Source organism: Panthera leo, chromosome B2, assembly GCF_018350215.1.
Source record: "Panthera leo isolate Ple1 chromosome B2, P.leo_Ple1_pat1.1, whole genome shotgun sequence".
Classification (NCBI taxonomy): domain Eukaryota; kingdom Metazoa; phylum Chordata; class Mammalia; order Carnivora; family Felidae; genus Panthera; species Panthera leo.
In genome coordinates this window covers 40,996,887-41,014,093 of record NC_056683.1, presented here as the reverse complement: position 1 = coordinate 41,014,093, position 17,207 = coordinate 40,996,887, and the positions used below count along the sequence as shown (strand labels likewise).

The 17,207-nt window shown below is 54.6% G+C and overlaps 1 protein-coding gene and 1 long non-coding RNA gene across 5 annotated transcripts in view; one reads left to right on the top strand and one right to left on the bottom strand.

Annotated features, from left to right (window-relative positions):
* The window catches only part of TTBK1 (tau tubulin kinase 1), a 41,973-nt gene extending 26,386 nt beyond the window's left edge, over positions 1 to 15,587 (bottom strand). For 2 of the 4 annotated variants that reach the window (XM_042938841.1, XM_042938840.1), the window contains exons 1-11: positions 13,121 to 13,233; positions 11,019 to 11,180; positions 6,268 to 6,415; positions 5,956 to 6,029; positions 5,661 to 5,801; positions 4,342 to 4,446; positions 3,855 to 3,920; positions 3,338 to 3,430; positions 3,127 to 3,252; positions 1,369 to 1,523; positions 208 to 439 (exon numbers count right to left, since the gene is read on the bottom strand). In XM_042938841.1, the coding sequence (XP_042794775.1) occupies positions 208 to 439; positions 1,369 to 1,523; positions 3,127 to 3,252; positions 3,338 to 3,430; positions 3,855 to 3,920; positions 4,342 to 4,446; positions 5,661 to 5,801; positions 5,956 to 6,029; positions 6,268 to 6,415; positions 11,019 to 11,180; positions 13,121 to 13,174 (1,356 nt within the window). In that variant the 5' untranslated portion in view covers positions 13,175 to 13,233. Of the gene's footprint in view, positions 1 to 207; positions 440 to 1,368; positions 1,524 to 3,126; positions 3,253 to 3,337; positions 3,431 to 3,854; positions 3,921 to 4,341; positions 4,447 to 5,660; positions 5,802 to 5,955; positions 6,030 to 6,267; positions 6,416 to 11,018; positions 11,181 to 13,120; positions 13,234 to 14,316; positions 14,351 to 15,505 lie in introns of those variants that run through there. The other 2 variants (XM_042938843.1, XM_042938842.1) reach the window with 2 other exon arrangements.
* LOC122219942 lies at positions 10,608 to 16,403 on the top strand. Its single transcript, XR_006202615.1, has 4 exons — positions 10,608 to 10,688; positions 12,168 to 12,286; positions 15,493 to 15,661; positions 16,152 to 16,403. It is a non-coding gene; the product is annotated as an uncharacterized LOC122219942 (long non-coding RNA).
* Positions 16,404 to 17,207: the final 804 nt, after the last annotated feature.

Below are 17,207 nucleotides of genomic sequence, written 5' to 3'. Positions count from 1 at the left end.
GCGGGTCAAGTGGTTTTCCCAGGGTGAAGGAGATTGAGGGAGGTCGACGCTGGTGATCCTGACATGGGGCAAGGCCACGGAGACAGGGCAGGTGGGCACATGGCTGGGGAGAGGGCACACAGGAGGAGCGGGAGGGGGGCCATGGGTTGGGAACCAGGGTGGGAGCGGGGGAAGGCCACCCACGTCCTTCTCTCTGGCTGCAGTTACTTTGCCGATGTTGATCCGGAGTTTGTTCCGGTTGACATCCGTCTCCTCCCAGACTTCAGCCTCAGGACCCCCGGGGTGGGGGGCAAGGTGGGGGCTGGGACCCAGCCCCTCAGGGGGCCGCCCAGGCAAGATTGGGGGTGCGTTCTCCTGGTCACTCAGGTGCTCGCCCTGCAGCACGTCCTCGGTGTTCTCCCGGAGCAGGTCCCCGGGCACTGGCGTCACGTTGACCACCCTGGAGAGGCCAGGAGGGGCCATGGGCAAGGCTGGCAGGGGTTCTCTCTCCTCCCAGCACAGGCCCTGGAGATCACTGCCACCCATGGGAGTAGGCACGGTAGAGGCCTTGGCAGGGTTGGGGATGTCCCTAGGCCCATCCCCATCCCTGGCTCACAAAGCCTGCAACTAGACTGTCCTTAGTCCGGCAAAGGGCTGCAAGGAGATGTGACTGCCCGGGACGGGCACGGCACCACCTCATCCTGTTAATTTAAGAGGCCCATTGCTTTCCAGGCCCAGCCAGATTTCCATCGCAGTTCACTGGCTGACCTCATTTAGACCAGGAATGGGTGTAAAGAGGAGTCACTTTGGAACTCCTTGAGCGGTATCTTTACAGTACGGGTCTCTCTCCTGGAGCCCCTACCCTTGTCTCTCCCTGGCTGCCCCCGCGGCAGGGTGGGGTGTCCCTCCTCACTCTGGCCCCTCCCCAGGTGCCTCTGTCTTTGTGCTTGTCACAGGGTTCTGGAATCGCTGACCCATCCGTTACAAATATCCCAGACCCAACCAAGAGCACTCTGAGGGCGGGGGCTGCAACTTTCTTCTCTGAGCCCCCACAGGCCCCAGTGCTGGGGCTCGAGACATGTTCACTAAATGGATGCATGTGAGCAACAGAAACAGACGGTGGGGCTCAGGTATTTTCACTCAGGGCTCCCCACTCCCCCGTAAAGTCAAAAACTCCAAATGAGGATGTGCACCCCGTCCCCAGATTGAAGGTGGAGATGGGGCAGGACCGCCTGGGATCTGAGAACCCCACTGTTGAGCACCTTGGATGGGAAAGACAGCCAGATGTGTCCAGGTGAGAAGAGGAGGAGAGGGCTGGCTTTTTGGGTGACAGCACTAGGCAGAGGTCACCTGGCCCCCCACTGGGCCGTCATCCCTCCCAAGACTCACCCGAACATGGCTGCCGTCTGCCGCGTGTTCTGCTGGGGTGGAGTGGAGGTGCTTGTGGACAGGAGGGCATCGGTGCCCGCCTTCTCCCAGTCAAAGGCCTCATTCTCAGCGATGCCCCGTTCCTTCATGCTGTTCTCAAACACCGACATGATCAACTGCAGGGGTGGGGGTGGCGGGAGGACAGAGAGGTGACCCTGGGGCTAGCCAGGAGGAAAGGACAGTTGCCGGGATTGCAGAGGGAAGAGAGGGGCCTTCCAGGACAGGGATAGGCCGAGAAGGGGCACTGGAAGGAGAAGGGCACATTGATTTTAAATGAAAACATGCACATGATATGCAAATCAGTACGCAAATTACTATCTTGGTTTGAGCCCCGCTGGCTGGACACAAGCCCTCTGAGATCTGTCCCCTGCTCACCATCCCCAGCCTGCTCTGCCATTTCCACCATCTGGGGGGGGGAGTGCGGGGGAGGGGGGGAAGCCTCCGCAGCCTGGAAGCACCAGTCATTTCCCAAAACCACCACCTGGGGTCATGCCTCTGCACAGGTTGCTTCCTCCGCCCACACCGCCTTTACCACCAATCCTCTCTGCTCAGCAAGCCTTCCCTGATTCCCCCACCCACACATTTCCTGATCTGCAGCTCGACATTCCTCAGCAGCCAGCACGGGGCCGCACACTGTGTGCTCACTCACTCGCAGCTGTCTGGTCTGGGGAACCCCAGGAGGCTGAGGATTGGGTGAGGGGAGGGGGGCAGGGCCTTCTATTGCCCAAGTGAGGCATCTCTGTCCACAACCTCTAGGCTCTAGGCTCTGGAGGCGGTGGGCACCTGTAGAACACCAGAGGCCCCCAGACCATTCCACTTTCTTTAAAAAAATTGTTTTAATGTTTATTTATTCTTGAGAGAGAGAGGGAGAGACAGACAGAGCGCAAGCAGGGGAGAGACAGAAAGAGACGGAGACACAGAATCCGAAGCAGGCTCCAGGCTCTGAGCTGTCAGCACAGAGCCTGATGCGGGGCTCGAACCCATGAACTGTGAAATCATAACCTGAGCCAAAGTTGAATGCTTAACCGACTGAGCCATCCAGGCACCCCGGACCATTCCACTTCTGACTTAACTCTCTCCAGAATATAGGGCAGGTTCTCTCTGCTGGCAGGACCCACTTCACTGAGGGCCCACTGTGTGCCCGATGCTATGCTCCCTGTGGTGTGCAGACTTGTGCCTGGCACATAGTGGGTCCTGGGCAGAACACTGCTGATGTATCCTCATTCTCCTGTCGGGGTCAGTGGGTCCCCTAGGGGTGTGGTGGTGGCACCTTGGAAAAAGCACTGGACTTGGAGTCAGAAGAGGTGCCTGAGCCCAGCCCTGCTCGCGGCCTTGCTATCGGGCTTTCGTTTCCTCATCTATGAAATGGGGACAATGCAGAGTTTCGGTGAAAAGTACTCGAAAGCACTTGACTTCATTAACCGTTTAGTGTTAGAATAGTAACATAAGGAACACGCATTATCACCGAAGGCTCGTTTTGAAGCTTAAATGAGTTACTGCATGAAAGGCACTGAGAACAGAGTAAGCTGTTAAGAAATATTAGCCATGAAGACTGTTCGCAGGAGCACAAAACAGTTTCATGCAGTTGGAAGACCAGGGGGGGAGATACACGAGGCTAAGCCAACAGGGGAGTGGGGCCTCAGCAGTATGGGTGCTGCTGGGGATGGTCACCCCCAGAGAGATGTCTGGGGGTGCAGGGACCAGGTGGCAGGCTCCCACCTGGTAATCGGGCTTCGTGAAGTAGTCGAGGCTGGCAATGTGGTCCAGAAAGAGGTGGAACTCGGAGGGCATGTGCTTCAGCAGCATCCGGTGCTCATACTTCTCCTTGATCATCCCTACCTGCTCCTGGAGGCAACAGGGCACAGGGTAATGGAGCCCCAGCGACCCCACGCCCCCTGCACCTCCTCAGCCCCACCTGCACAGGGCTCACCTTGTCCTTGATCTTTCTCCAGGGCAGCTGCCCCACTGCAAACTCCACCAGCATGTAGAAAAGGGACCACAGGTCATCGTGGCGGCCCATCTCCTGGGGGGGGGGGGGGGGGGGTGGTGACAGGGGGGTCACCCACACCTTTCAGGTCCTTCCTGGGAGTGTGGGCTGATCCTTCACAAGGAGGGGACCCTTCAGGGAGGCCTGACAGCCAAACCTTGGCTCTATCCCTGACCCTCCAACACACATCAAGTATGAGTCTCAAAACTTGTATCCACACAGATTGATGGTGGGAGCAGAGAGGAGGGAATCCCAATAAACAAGGAAGAAGGTAAAGTCATGGAGAAATGGCTGCAAAATCTTGTTCCACTCATGGCCTCTGGCGTGGCAGCTTCCGGCCCCTGCCCCATACTTCTCTCCCCACCTCAACAGCTGCCCACCCGACCCTCTTCCCCTTCCTCTGCCCCTGACCTGGGCCCTGCTGCCCCCGCATCCTCAAGCCCACAGCTCTGCCACTCACCCGGTTCTTGTGGGCATTGACTGAGGCATAACGAACAGTCCCTCGAAACCCGGCCACATTCCGAGGCTGTAGAAGGGAGAACACAGCAGGACACTCACCCGCTGCCCCTGATTTGGGCCACATCTCAGCCCTGCTAACTGAGCCTAACTGCCTACTTTAACCCTGACTGCTTTCCCTCTCCACCAACCCCCATGCTGGCCTGGTCAGGGGCAAGCCTGACACACCAACCCCAGTCCTGCACCTGCCTCCTGACCTTGCTCCCTGCCCCTGTATCCATCTCTGACCAAGGTAGGCAGCCAGATCACAAGGTGTGGATGTGGCATCCACCAAGAGCCCAGGGAGCCAGGAGACGGGCCAAGCGTAGACTGAGCTGGGTGACACTCATATTGAACACGGGCCGGGCTTGCTTAGGCAGCTGCAGGAAAAATTAGTGAAGGTCAGGGGCCGGGTGAGGGGGCCAGGGATACCCACGAACAGCGATACTCACGGGCCGAACATCCCCCGTGGTGTTGGTGTACTGCCGGGCCAGCCCGAAGTCCAACATGTAGCACTTTCTGTAGGTGGAGGGCAGCCTGCCCATGGCAAAGTTTGACTGGGAAAGACAGTGGCTGTGACCGTGGGGCTTCAACCCCACTTGGCCCACCTCAAGGGGTGCCAAGAAACATGTTTAAGAGTAAGCTTTGGGGAGCCTGGGTAGCTCAGTGGGTTAAGCGTCTGACTTAAGCTCAGGTCATGATCTCACAGTTCACAGAGTTCAAGTCCTTCTTTGGGCTCTCTGCTGTCAGCACAGAGCCCACATCAGATCCTCTGTCCCCTTCTCTCTCTCTGCCTCCCCTCCCCCTCCCCCGTGCTCTCTCTGTCTCTCTCAAAAATAAACATAAAGAGAAAACATCAACATGCGCCATAGGCCACGGCATCCCATCTGAGGGGCAGGTGGGAGCACCCTCATTTTACAGATGAGGATACTGAATGCCAAAGAGCTTATGGGGCTTCTCCAAGATCACAAAGCAAAATGACAACCCAGCTGGGGGTTCCAATCCTTAGAACTCCCCAGCAGAGCAGTGTGGCTTAGGGTCACTGTCCTGCTGTAAGGCAACAGGAGACCTGCATTGTTCTTGCTGTCTGACCTTGGGTCATTCAACCAATCTTTCTGGGCCTCAGTTTTCACCCCTTATTAAATTGGAGGTTTTTACAACACCGGGATCCAAGATGCCACAAAATCAGCTACTTGGAATTTCTTACCAAGCCCAGCCCCTCCATTCCTTTTTTAAAAAGAAAAAAATTTTAATGTTTATTCATTCTTGAGAGACAGGGAGAGACAGAGCATGAGCAAGGGAGGGGCAAAGAGAGAGGGAGACAGAGAATCAGAAGCAGGCTCCAGACTCTGAGCTGTCAGCACAGAGCCCAACGCAGGGCTTGAACCCACGGACCGTGAGATCATGACCCGAGCCGAAGTGGGACACTAAACCGAGGGAGCCACCTGGGAGCCCCATCCCTCCACCCCTTTTGATCAATTCCTCTGTACTTCCCCAACCCCTGCACCTTTTGAGGTTCAAGGACTAATCAGGGCATGGGTAAGGGAGAAGACAAGAACAGAGGAGAGACATGGGCAAGGGGCAGGCAGGGGTGTGTTCTCCTGGCAGGCGAGAAGAAGGGGCTTGGGGTGGAAAGCAGGAGGAAAGGACAGGTAGGAGAGGCTGCTCCTGCCCAAACCACTGTTCTGGAGGAGAAACCATGGGACCCACAGAGGGAGACGGTGGGGGTGGGGTGTGCTTTGGAAGAGGGGGCAGGTGGGGCAGCCCTCACCGGCTTGATGTCACGGTGCAGGAAGCCCACCGAGTGGATGGCCTCAATGGACTCCAGGATCTGCTTGCCCAGCCGCAGCGTGGTGCTCAGCGTGAAGGTGCCTCGCGGCTGGCTGCGGCGCAGGTCGGCCAGATTCCGGCCCTGAGGGTGGGGGGGAGGGGGGAGGTCCAGGCTCAGCTGTCATGCCAACCGGCACCACCGTGACACTCTGCCCAGCCTCGTCCCCAAAGGCTTGTGCCCACTCACAACCCAAGCTTTGGGGGGTAAGTGGAGGGAGGATCCCACAGGGACTCACCTGGAGCTGCATCACCACATAATTAAATTTCTCATTCCGGCCACAGCCAATGAACCTGCACACGTGGCTTTTCCCTGTGGGGGCACAGACAGGGGTCTCCCAACTCCCACTCCTTCTTCCTCACTTCCGATCCCAAGGTGTCTCTGGTGCCTTCTTGATTCCTGGTCCCATGACCACTTCCGCCACCACCTCCCCATGCCCCTCTCCCCATCACCGCCCTTAGACTCTGGTTCCATCTCACCATCCCCATCAGCTCTCCCTTAGCCCCTGGCTCCACCTCCTCCCTCCCATCCTCCTGCCCAGGGCCCGCACCTTGCAGCTTTTTGAGCACAGCCACCTCCATCTTGAGGACCTGCTTGGGCTGCTGGGCTGACTCCACCTTGAGGGCCACATTCTCCCTGGTCAGCAGGTCCATGGCCTCGTAGATCTCACCAAAGCCCCCGCCCCCGATCTTTTTCAGCTACAGAGATGGAAGAGGGGGATAAGAAACCCAGGGATCAGGCTGAGCAGCTCCTCATCCCACACACTGCTGGGTCATACCCTTCGTTGGTGGGGGTAGGGCTAGTTCTGAAGGGGGGGGGGACCCTATGTCTGCCTTCCTTGCCCCACCCACCTGTGTCCCCACTTCCCCTCCTAGTGCCAGAGACAGCTCAGCCCATGCATGCATGTGCGTGCACACACAGGGCTAGGTGTCAGGCTGGGAGGTGGGAGAGGGTATGTGACCTCTGACCCCATGTAGATATGGAGACGAGCCTGTGTAGGATTCTGAAGACATCATGGGCCACCATAAATCTTTTTCTTTTTCTGGAAGGACAAGAAATATTACACTCTCCCCATCCCCCAAACTAGATTGAACAACCACCATCCAGAAGGAAAACTAATTTCCAGAACCTCCCAGCTTCAGGGTGGATCCTCCAGGGAAGCTGGCCCTTCCTGGGGTTGGCAATGTCCTGACAGGTGTCATTAGAGGGAGAGAGTAATGCGGGGGAGAAGTATTTGGGGGAGAGGACTCAGCAAAGGGTATTCAATGCCCATCCTGCTGCTGAAGCTCACAGCACTCCCTAGACCCCTGGTCAAATGCCTCAAATCAGGGTGAGCCTCCCCTGGGGGTAGGGGGCACTGTGGGACCATGGTGGGAATGGAGGTTTGGAGAGTCTGTCTATCCCCCAGGGGACGGGGCAGTACAGACCTGACCCTCTAGGCCCTCCTCCTCCAGCATCCCTGGGCAGGCAGTGAGAAAAGGCAGAGGGGAGAATTGTGTTGGAGGAAGAGTTCGCAAGGGTGGATGAGCAAAGCTGAGCTATGGGAAGGGATTAAAATCACTTCAAGCCAGAGGCCCCGGGGTCCCTGGAGTGTGCTACTGGCAATGATAAAGGACAAGGAGAAGGTGCAGACTTCTAAGTCGGGACCTGTTTGGTTTAAAAAAGATGTACAGCTCACCTCATGGGTGGCCCGCCCTCGCTGAGCACCTTCCAGAACCCTCACTTGCCTCCGGTTGGCTTGTTAACTCACCAGCACAGCTGGGCTTGCTAGTGATTGGGCGGAGGCTGCTCTGACCAGCCAGCCTGTAAACGGACTCTGAGCCTCTAGCATCTCCAAGCCCTCCCCTTAGCATTTATTCAGCACTCAGACCCCATTAAATGTTTAATGGTGGCTGAAGCAAGGGGACGGAGTGGGGGATGGGCGCAGGGCTGAGCCAAGGACTGGGAGTTCCCAGCAGGTTACAGTTGAAACAACTCTAGGAAGAGAGAGAAGGAAGAAGGGAAGATTCAGAAAAGAAGTGGAAGTCTGGCTGCATCTTGAAGGCTCTCGTGCTCAGAAAGGACGCAGGAAAAGGGAAAGGGGGAAGAACAGTCTGAAACCAGAATCTCTCTCTACTTGAGATGAAAGTCAGACTCATCGAAGAATTTCAGAATAAGGAGGGGACAGATACAGACTCAAGGAAAGCAGCGTCATGTCTTCCCCTGGGGAACTTTAAAATCAGGGGAGATGATAGTATCTTCTAGAATCCTTTATGGTTTGCTGTACGTGAACATGGAAGACGGGGAGGGGAGGGAACAATAATCACATCTCAGGCTTTGTGCTCCCGACCCACAGAGATCATCTCAGCTCATCCCCTGGGGTTCCTGACAACACGTGGGGAAGGTCATAAGAGTCACCATTTTGCACAGAAGGAAAACTAAGGCACAGAGAGTTAAGTACTCTGCCCCAGGTCACACTGCTAGTAAGTAGCAAAGCCAGGTCTCATTTGAACCCAGGCAATCTGATGCAGAACCCACGCTCTTAACCGCGATATCATAGGAAACTGTTGACAGCACAGGGATTAAAAGTGTGAGTGCTGGGATTCAAGCCCAGATCTGCCAGACTCCAAAATCCTCACTGGAGGTGGTAAGGAGGGCTCGGGGCAGCCAAGACATTTCTGGTACCTGCTCCCCAATTTCCAAGGGTGGCCAATAGTATTTCTCTACCGTCTTCATTTCCAAAGAGGCTATTTCTTCTCCTCCCTTGGTCCCTTCCTTGCCCCCCGGCCCATTACAGAACCTCCCAGGGAGGCAAGCTGGGTATCTGCACCCACCCATTCACCTAACACCCCTCCTCCCCAGGCCCTACAGTCTGGGCCCACTTAACCGCCGGGCACAGCAGGCACAGTGGCCCATAATACTTACAGGAAGCCATAAAAACATTTCAATATTTCAAATCAGAAGGTCAAAAAATTGTAGCATATAATATTAATTCATTCCTCTGTATACCAGTGCAGTCATAAAATATGATTTTTACTACTTTATTATAGAGAAAGGGGTCCATGAAGGCAGAAGGGCCCAGGGCCCATGAAAGTCATAATGTAGCCCTGCCCAAGCCTGCTAACAGAAATATTTTCTTAATCTCCCTTTGCCAGACCCTATTCCTCCTCTCCTAGTTGTTTTCATGATCCCCTCCCCTGTCAAAGGAACTCTCTAAACTGGAGGGCCAATACGACACAGTAGGACCAACATTTACTTAGGAAAAAGGAAATCTGGTTTCTTGGCCTAGCTCTGGGTCACCTGGAGTGAGTTTCTTAAATTCTGTGCCTCCACTTTTCCTCCTCTGTGAAATGAAAGAGTTGTTCTAGAACGGGTCTGAAAGACTCCTTCATCTCCGTGCTCCTGATTCTTGGGTGGGCTAATTCCTGCGAAGCAGTATGGCTTAGTGGCTGCTGACCCAGCAGTCAGACAGACCTGGTTCCACCCAGTCTTAAGAACTTGGCAGGTTAGCTAATCCCTACCCCTGTTTCCACGCCTGTGAAAAGGGGGTAATAACAATATCTACTCCATCGTTTGTTGAGATAATGCACCATGTCTGGTGACAGTGGGGGCTCAAAACAAATGCTGCTTTTATCATTTATTATTATTATTATTTGTTATTCTGATTCTGAGAAGCACCCCTCAAGAAGAGTGAACCATTATTATTTGCAAATACTCCACCTAGTGCCACTGACCCTCAATTTCCCCTAGCCAGCTCATTTTTCTCTTCAGGGAGCTTGTTCTTGGTTCCTGAGCTCTACCTCATGCCCATGTCCCACCCCTCACAAGGAGACGGCTGAGGGGAGCCATCTGGCACCCCACCCTCCCTAGTTCTTCGGGAGTCAGCCTGGCAGCTGACCTGGAGAGGTCAGCCTGGCAAAGATTGTGGGCTTGCCCCTCCCCCCCAACTCCCTCTTGCCATTTCTCTCCCCACTCATCTCCCATCCCCTCCCTCAAAAAGTACAACAAAGTTCTAACCCAAACTCAGTATGGTGTGAACACCATCTTTTTCTCACCTCTTCAGTGCAAATGTCCTTCTGCCTCCAATCTGTCAGAAACTAGGCTCTCATGTTAGGGGACCGAAGGGTTGTTGGAGAAATACTCCTCAGTTGGCCAGACCCTCATTCCCTTGATTACTGCCCTGGCTCCTCCTCCCCCAATTTCGGTCCTGTCACTCTCCCTCTCAGGAAGTCCTCCTCTGGGACCTAGGCAGGCCTTCCCTCAGCTCTCCTGGCCCTCCCCAGTCCCAGAGACTTCTGAGACAATGACAACGCTGCCACCTTTGCTCCTATCCCTGGGACTCTAGGGGATCTGCCCGAAGCGTGGTTGTTGCCATGGAAACCGGCCAGCACCCAGGCCCCACTCTCCTCTCAGCCTGACAGCTCAGGTGAGCTGAGCCTCCTCCTTCCACTCCCACACACCCCCACATAGAGGCTCAGTGTAGGCCTGTCTGTTCTCCCTCCCTTCCTCCAGGCTCCCCACTCTGCCACGCAGACCCACAAGATCACACACCATCGCCCCGCAATCCACCCTACACCATCCTGCCCCCACAATAAGAGGACCCCAGAGCAATCTCAAGCGACGGAAAGAAAGAGGGGGGTGGGTGGGACAGGGATTGATTTACAGTAGGTCCCGCTCCCCAGACACTGCTTTTCCCCAAGCCCCTCACATGTCCCCCTCCCATCCAGGCCCAAACCCGGAGGAGGCTCGGACTACAACTCCCAGCAGGCCGAACAGCCTGAAGTCCTGGGCTGGAGGAGCAAGGCACGCTGGGAGATGGAGTCTCGGCGTGTTGCACCTGCCGCAGGAACCAGTGAGGGGAGGAGGGTGGAAGGAGAAGATGGAGTGCGGCTGCGGTGGGAGCAGCCCGCAGGGCCTCTTTCCCTGAAGCCAGGCCTCTCTGTCCTCTGCGGAAGCTGAGGGACACATGCTCACTCACTGCCCTTCTCCAAGGTCCGGCAACGAAAGAGCCCCCTCCCCCACCCCGCCCGCCTCCCCCACTAAGCTCTGCAGCTCCTGCTCCGACGTCCAGCCAAGAGTTGTTCCAGGCTGGGCCGGAGCAACGTGACCTAGCGGGGAAGGGGGTGAGAGAGGGCTCTGGGAGAAAGCGATTGTCCACCAGCGTACGCCAAAATAGTGACTGCAAGCAGTATGCAAATGAGCTCAGGGGCACCTCCCTCTTAGGGTAGAAGAGTTGGGGGCAACTGTTTTAACACGTCTCCAGGTCCTCTCCTCCCCTCCTCTCCCTACCCCTCCCTTGGCCCCGTCGGGTCACTCACTCACCACCTTCCAGCGATCCTTGACCACGTAGTTGGCCGGCAGTATGTCGGCCTGCTCCCCTCCCCCACTCATGTTGGTTTCGTCCTTAAGAGCGGCCGCTAGGCACTGCATCCGCCAGCCGGAGGGAGGGGTGTCCGCAGGGCCTGCCCTGGGGGGGCCATCTACCTGGGGGAGTGGGGAGGGACTGTGAGTGGGGCAGGCTACGGACCAGGACCACCTTGCAGATATGGAGGAGGGCAGCTCCATTCTCCTGGCCGGCATCTTTCCTCGGCCCAGTGGGCAGATGCTCTAGGGGTTACTGGGGGAAGCATTGTGTAAACACCCAGGTGGAGGTCAGAGGAGAAGACAGAAATACTATCCACAGGAAGGGAGATACAAACTACAAACTGGAGGTGTGAAAAACAGCAGCAGAACACACATGTTGAAAAAAGGAGAGGAAAATGCCATGTGAACAGGCTATGGAGAAAGCGTTTCCCAAAGAGAGATATGCTAACTAATGTGGAGGAAACTTGCTGACCCCGAGGGTGGGGGGCGGGCATGGGGGGATGGGGTGCATACTAGTCTAGGACCCATGCTTGTGTAGGGGACACCTAGGCTGAGAAGGACCAGTCTGAGTGACTTGATCTGAGACCCCGGCACCCACACTTTCCCTGTGCCACCAAATGCCCATGGAGCTGTGCGTCTGAAAGGGGAGAACTGCTGACCAAGGGGTGACCCATGGGAGACACACACCAGAGTGATGGAGACCTGCTAATCAACCATGGCATGGGATAATCAAGAAAATAAGATACACGAAAGCCCCTTGAGGATGATGCTAATGCTAGTGAAGAGGATGCAGCTGTGAGAAAGACACCTTTCTCAGGGGAGAGTCCAACCCACTGACAGCTAATGGTTCCAAAGCAAGGATGTGAGCTGTGTGGTGAACATAAGGTGATGAACTCATGACATGGATTTTAGAGGGACTGCAGCCCTGCAGCTACTCCAAGGGAGAGAGACAGGCTGAATTGGGGAAGTGTGTGTGGGGGGGGGGGGCTTGGGGACCACAGGGAGTGGGATGGGTCTAACAGGAGGCAGGAGGAATGACAGGGAGCAGCAGGTCTGGGTGGGCATGTGATGAGAGAGCTCTGACCACACCTTTCTGTGTCTGCTCAGGAACAACAAGAAGGAAGACAGCTCTGGTTGCATTGGCAAAGGTAGAAGTTGAATATCAAGGAGAGCATCCCAACTGTGAGCGAGGGCTGGGAAAGCCAGCCAGTGTTATCTCGGGAAATGTAAGTGTGTGCACGCATACGTGTCTGCACGTGAATCTGTGCATGTGTCCCTCTGTGAACACGTATATGTCTTTGTGTGTCTTTCTGTGTGTTTGTGTCTGTGTGTGTCTTTGTGTCTGTGCCTGTACCTCTGTCTGCATGTGCTTATGTGTTTTTGTGTCTGTCTTTGATGTGCATGTGTATAGGCAGGGGGCCACTTTTTGAGATTTCTGGCAACCCAGTACAGGATTGGAACCGGGATCTTTTCTTCTCTCCCCCTCCCCTCCCTCCCACTTATATACACTTTGTATAAGCACATTGCTCTACCCTCACAATGATCCTGGAGAGTCACAGACTGAAGGCAGTTACTCCAGCTGGGGACAGGGTGGGGTGGAAGGGAGGTGGAGAGGAGGAAAATGCCTAAGGTATCTATGGATGGGGCAGAAACTCCATAAACCAATCTTTCCTTGGGACAGGATACTTCCCAAGGCTCCTGTGTCTAGCCATCCTGCTACAGGGGGCAGTGTGGGATAGTAAAGGCACAGAAACAACCTTCAACAGGTCATGGTGTACCGTGAGGGACATGTAGAAAAGAGGAGTGACACTGTCACTCTTTTCCTATCTTGTTCAAGTGACTCAGCTGACTCTTTCCTCCCATCCACCCAACTTCAGAGTATCAGAGCTGTGGGGATGTCAAATAGGCCTCTGCCCACCTTTTGCCAAAGTGGCATGTGGGGCATCAGGAGTTCAGAGGGCAGTGAGGGCAATGGCAGGATAAAGGGAGAAGGAGGGGATGGGGGGTTCTGGAATAAAGGTAAAGACAGGTTGAGGACAAGACTGAAGAAGCAATTGAACCTGTAGGGAGGGATCCTTGAGCGATTGAACTGTGACCTCTGGTGGGTCTTCCATCCTGTAATGGTGGATTCTATAGGTTGATGAGAAAATTTTGGGTGCAGCTCCCAGTTTATAGATGGGCAGCCTAGAAGGAACAGGTGAGATGGGAAAAGGGAGAATGGAGACCAGAGGATAAATGAGGTTTCCCTGCCTCTCCCTGTCCACCATCCTCACTCTGCCTCAAAGGACTACGTTCATGTCAGACTAGGTTGGACAACAGGCCACGAGGAACTTGGCTGCCCCGTTACTGCCCCCTCAGGACCTTTTGGGTGTGTGGAGGCATGGGTGTGTCGTGTGAGAGGGCTTGTGGAAGAGGTTTTTATGAATATCTGTCAGACAGTGTGAGGCCAACTGTGTGTGTGGGTGTGGGTGTGGGTATGTGTGTGGGGGTGTGGGTGTGGGGTGGGGAGACAGGGAAGGAGAGACATCCAGGGAGGGTGGGAGAGAGAGGGAGCTCATCATGGTGTGTGAGTAGAGGTGTTGATGTGTAACTACGCAAGGTGTGAGCCAGGTGTATGTGGGGATCTGGGAGCGCAGGTAAGGAGAGGTGAAGGAGCCCAGTGAGGGGTGGTGGATACAGGTGAAAAGAGGTGTGAAGGAAGGCAGAGAAAAAGGGAAGGGTTGGGGGCGGGGGGGGGGGGGATGACAGGATCGGAGGAGGGGGTTGGGTAAGACAGAGGCAGGTGAACGATCCTAATGACTGGTGAGGAAGCGGCAGGACCCTGGGAGAGGCTTCTGGGCACCGCCTAAGGGGTAAGGAGGTTGGGAAGGCAGCTAGCGGCAGGCAGGGAGGCACGCAGGGACTGAGGACAAGGGGGAGAGGTAATGGAGGCAGCTGGGAAGGGCTTGTCAGGGTGACAGCCGAGTGAAGCCGCGGGGACGGGGACAGGGGTGAGAAGCGAGGGGCTGAGGCTCTGGGGGCCGGCTGGCGAAGGCAGGCGCGTATGCTGGGGGGCAGGGAGCCGTTCCAGGCCTTGGGATGCGGCCCAGGCTGTGTAGGCCAGCGGCGGGCGTCCCGGCTCGGGCGGACACGGCGCGGGGAGGGGGAGCTGGGGAAGGCTGCGCTGGGAGGCGAGCCGGGCCCGAGGCCCGCGGAGCCCGCAGGAGAGCCCCCGCCCCGACCCCGCCGGCCCGCCGCCGGCCCCGCCCCGCCTCACCTGCTCTGTGCCCGCTGCGGCTGCGGCTGCGGCGGCGGAGGCAGCGGCTCGGGGCGGCGCATCCCCCGGGGCCGGGGCGGGGCGGGGGCGGGGGCGGCTCAGTGCGGCGCGGGGCGGCCCGCTCCCTCCGGCGGCGGCGGCGGCGGTGGCGGCCTCCCGCCCGGGATCATCCCCGCCCGGCCCGGCCCGGCCCCGATCCTCCTCGGGCGACGGCGGAGGCAGCGGCGGAGCGGGGAGCTGCCCACAATGCACTGCGCCGCCAGCATCAGCACCAGCCCTGACATCACCACCCCACCGCCCGGCTCTTACATCACCGCCCTCTCTCTGACATCACATTCCACTCCGCTCTTCTCGCCACGCCGGCAGCCTTAGAGCTCTCCTTCGGATGGTCCCGCTTCAGCTCTTCGGTTCTCCTCACTGGTTATTGCCATTTACTTGACCGCCACCCGGCCCCCCACCCCTGCAGTGCCCCATCACTCCTTACTTGTCCCCGTAAAACTCACCTGTCTCCATCACCCCTTATCTTTTCCCCTCCCAGTCGCTCCTTGCCTGTCCCTATCAGCCTCAACTGATTTCCGCACTGCATCTTCCATGTGTTCATATTACCTGCTTCTAAACTCCGCCCCCCTCACCTGTATCCATCCTCCCACAGTCCCCGTCCGCCATTTCTTCTCACACGTCCCTTGCCTGGAACTCACCACTCCACACATAGGCCTTACCTCCTGGCTCAACCTGTCCCTCTCTGTCTTTGGCCCCCTCTCCCATCTGTTGACAAATTCTGTCAAGCAAATTTCTTATTGCTTACAAATTGGATGCACACTCTTTACCATGATATTAAATAGTTTTCCCAACATGGGTAATAATACCGTATAGAGATTATTACCACCCTTCTGACAAATTTGATTGCTCAGCCTTCCCTGAACATACTTTGCACTTTGTCTCTCTCAGGTCCTTCCTTCCATCCTTTGTGCCTTCAACAAATGCATACTGAGTGCCTTCACTAACAACAACAATAATAATAGCAGCAACTATCTACTCCTGCCAGACATTGTTCTAACTTACACATATTAACTCATAGAATCCTCATAATAACCCAATGACATCGCAGTACTAATGTTATACCCATTTTATAGATGAGGAAACTGAGACACAGATAGGTTGAGTAATTTGCCTTAGGTTACAGACTCACCTTGAATACAGCAGAGCTGGTATTCAAACCCTGGCTTCAGAGTCCATGCTCCTAACCACGATGGAAGGACCATTGAGTCAACAAGGCCATTCAGAGGAGGCTTCTTGGAAGAGGTGTGTTCGACTGAAATTTGAAGGATTAGTTATTTTCCAACAGGTAAGTGGGGCCAAGGCAGAGGGTGGGAGAGGCTCCCAGGCTGAGAAGAGGGCATGAGGTGAGCTGGGGGTGGGCCTGTACAAGATCATGAAGGGCACTGTGCACTATGCTAAGAAGACTGGATTTTCTCCACTTAGTTTTTGAAAATATAGTGGATAATGTCACAAGCCATCCAAATCCCCCTTCAGAATCTAGGTACTCATTCCTCCGCCTGCCTGGGATGCTGTAGTCTGAGCACTCTAAGCTGACTCTTTTTTCTGGAAATTGCCCCTGGCCAAGGGAGCTGCCTCAACTCAAGATCATGAACCCTTTCTGGGGCAACCCATATCTGATTGATGATCAACCTGTGAGGACAAAGGCCTGGCGCCCTCACCCCAACTCAAGACAGCTCTGAAGGGACATCCACTTTCAAAACTGCTGAGAGGGTCACCCGAAGCTTTATTGAGGCTGCACTGAAGCTCCGCCCAGCCCTGCTTTCTTTACTCCACAGATGTTGATCCCCAGAGTCCCTCCCTATCAACCTCCTGCGTGATCCTCTTCGTCTCAGAGTCAATGTCCAGGGGAATTGGACCTTCACACAGGAAATCACTGAAGATCAAGTCTGATCCAAGTATTGAGTTAGGATTCTAGGTGGACAGTCTTATCCCCAGTCCTATAAAAATGTCACTCTCCTCTCCTCTAGCTTGCATTGTTTCTGTTGGGAAATCTACACTTATCCTTGTCTTTGTTTCCCTGTATGTAATGTCTGTTACTCTTCTGGCCACATTTAAGATTTTCTCTTTATCACTGTTTTTAGAGCTATTTGATTATAATGTGACCTGCCATAGTTTTTGTTTTGTTTTCATGTTTCTTGTGCTTGGGGTTTGTATCTGTGAATTTATAGTTTTCATCAGGTTTGGGAAAATTTCAGCCATTATTTTCTCAAATATTTTTTCTGCCTTCTCTTTTTTCCCAGAGACTCCAATGAGCCTGTTTATGAGGCCCCTTGAGTTTTCCATAGCTCACTGATGCTTTGTTCATTTTTCCCCGGTCTTTTTTTTCTCACTGTGTTTTGTGTGTGTGTGTGTGTTTGTTTTTAAGATTTTATTTTTAAGTAATCCCTACACCCAACATGGGGCTCGAACTTACAACCCTGAGATCAAGAGCCACATGCTGTACCAACTGAGCCAGCCAGGCACCCCTGTTTTGCATAGTTTCTGCTGCTGTGTATTCAAGTTCATTAATCTTACCTTTTGCAGGTGGTATTAATCCCATTGGATGTATTTTTCATTCTAGTATACATCTCTAGAAATTCAATCTGGGTCTTTAAAAAATCTTTCATGTTCAATTTTCCTTCTAATTTCTTAAGCATATGGAATAGTTATAATAACTATTTTAATGTACTTGCCTATGAATTTTATTATCTGAATGATTTCTGGACCAGTTTCAGTTGATTTTTCTTCTCACTCTTGTTTTTCTGCTTCTTTCCATACACTAATTTTTTATTGGATGCCAAATAGTGTGAGTTTTACTTTGTTGGGTTTGGGATTTTTTTAAAAAAATTTTT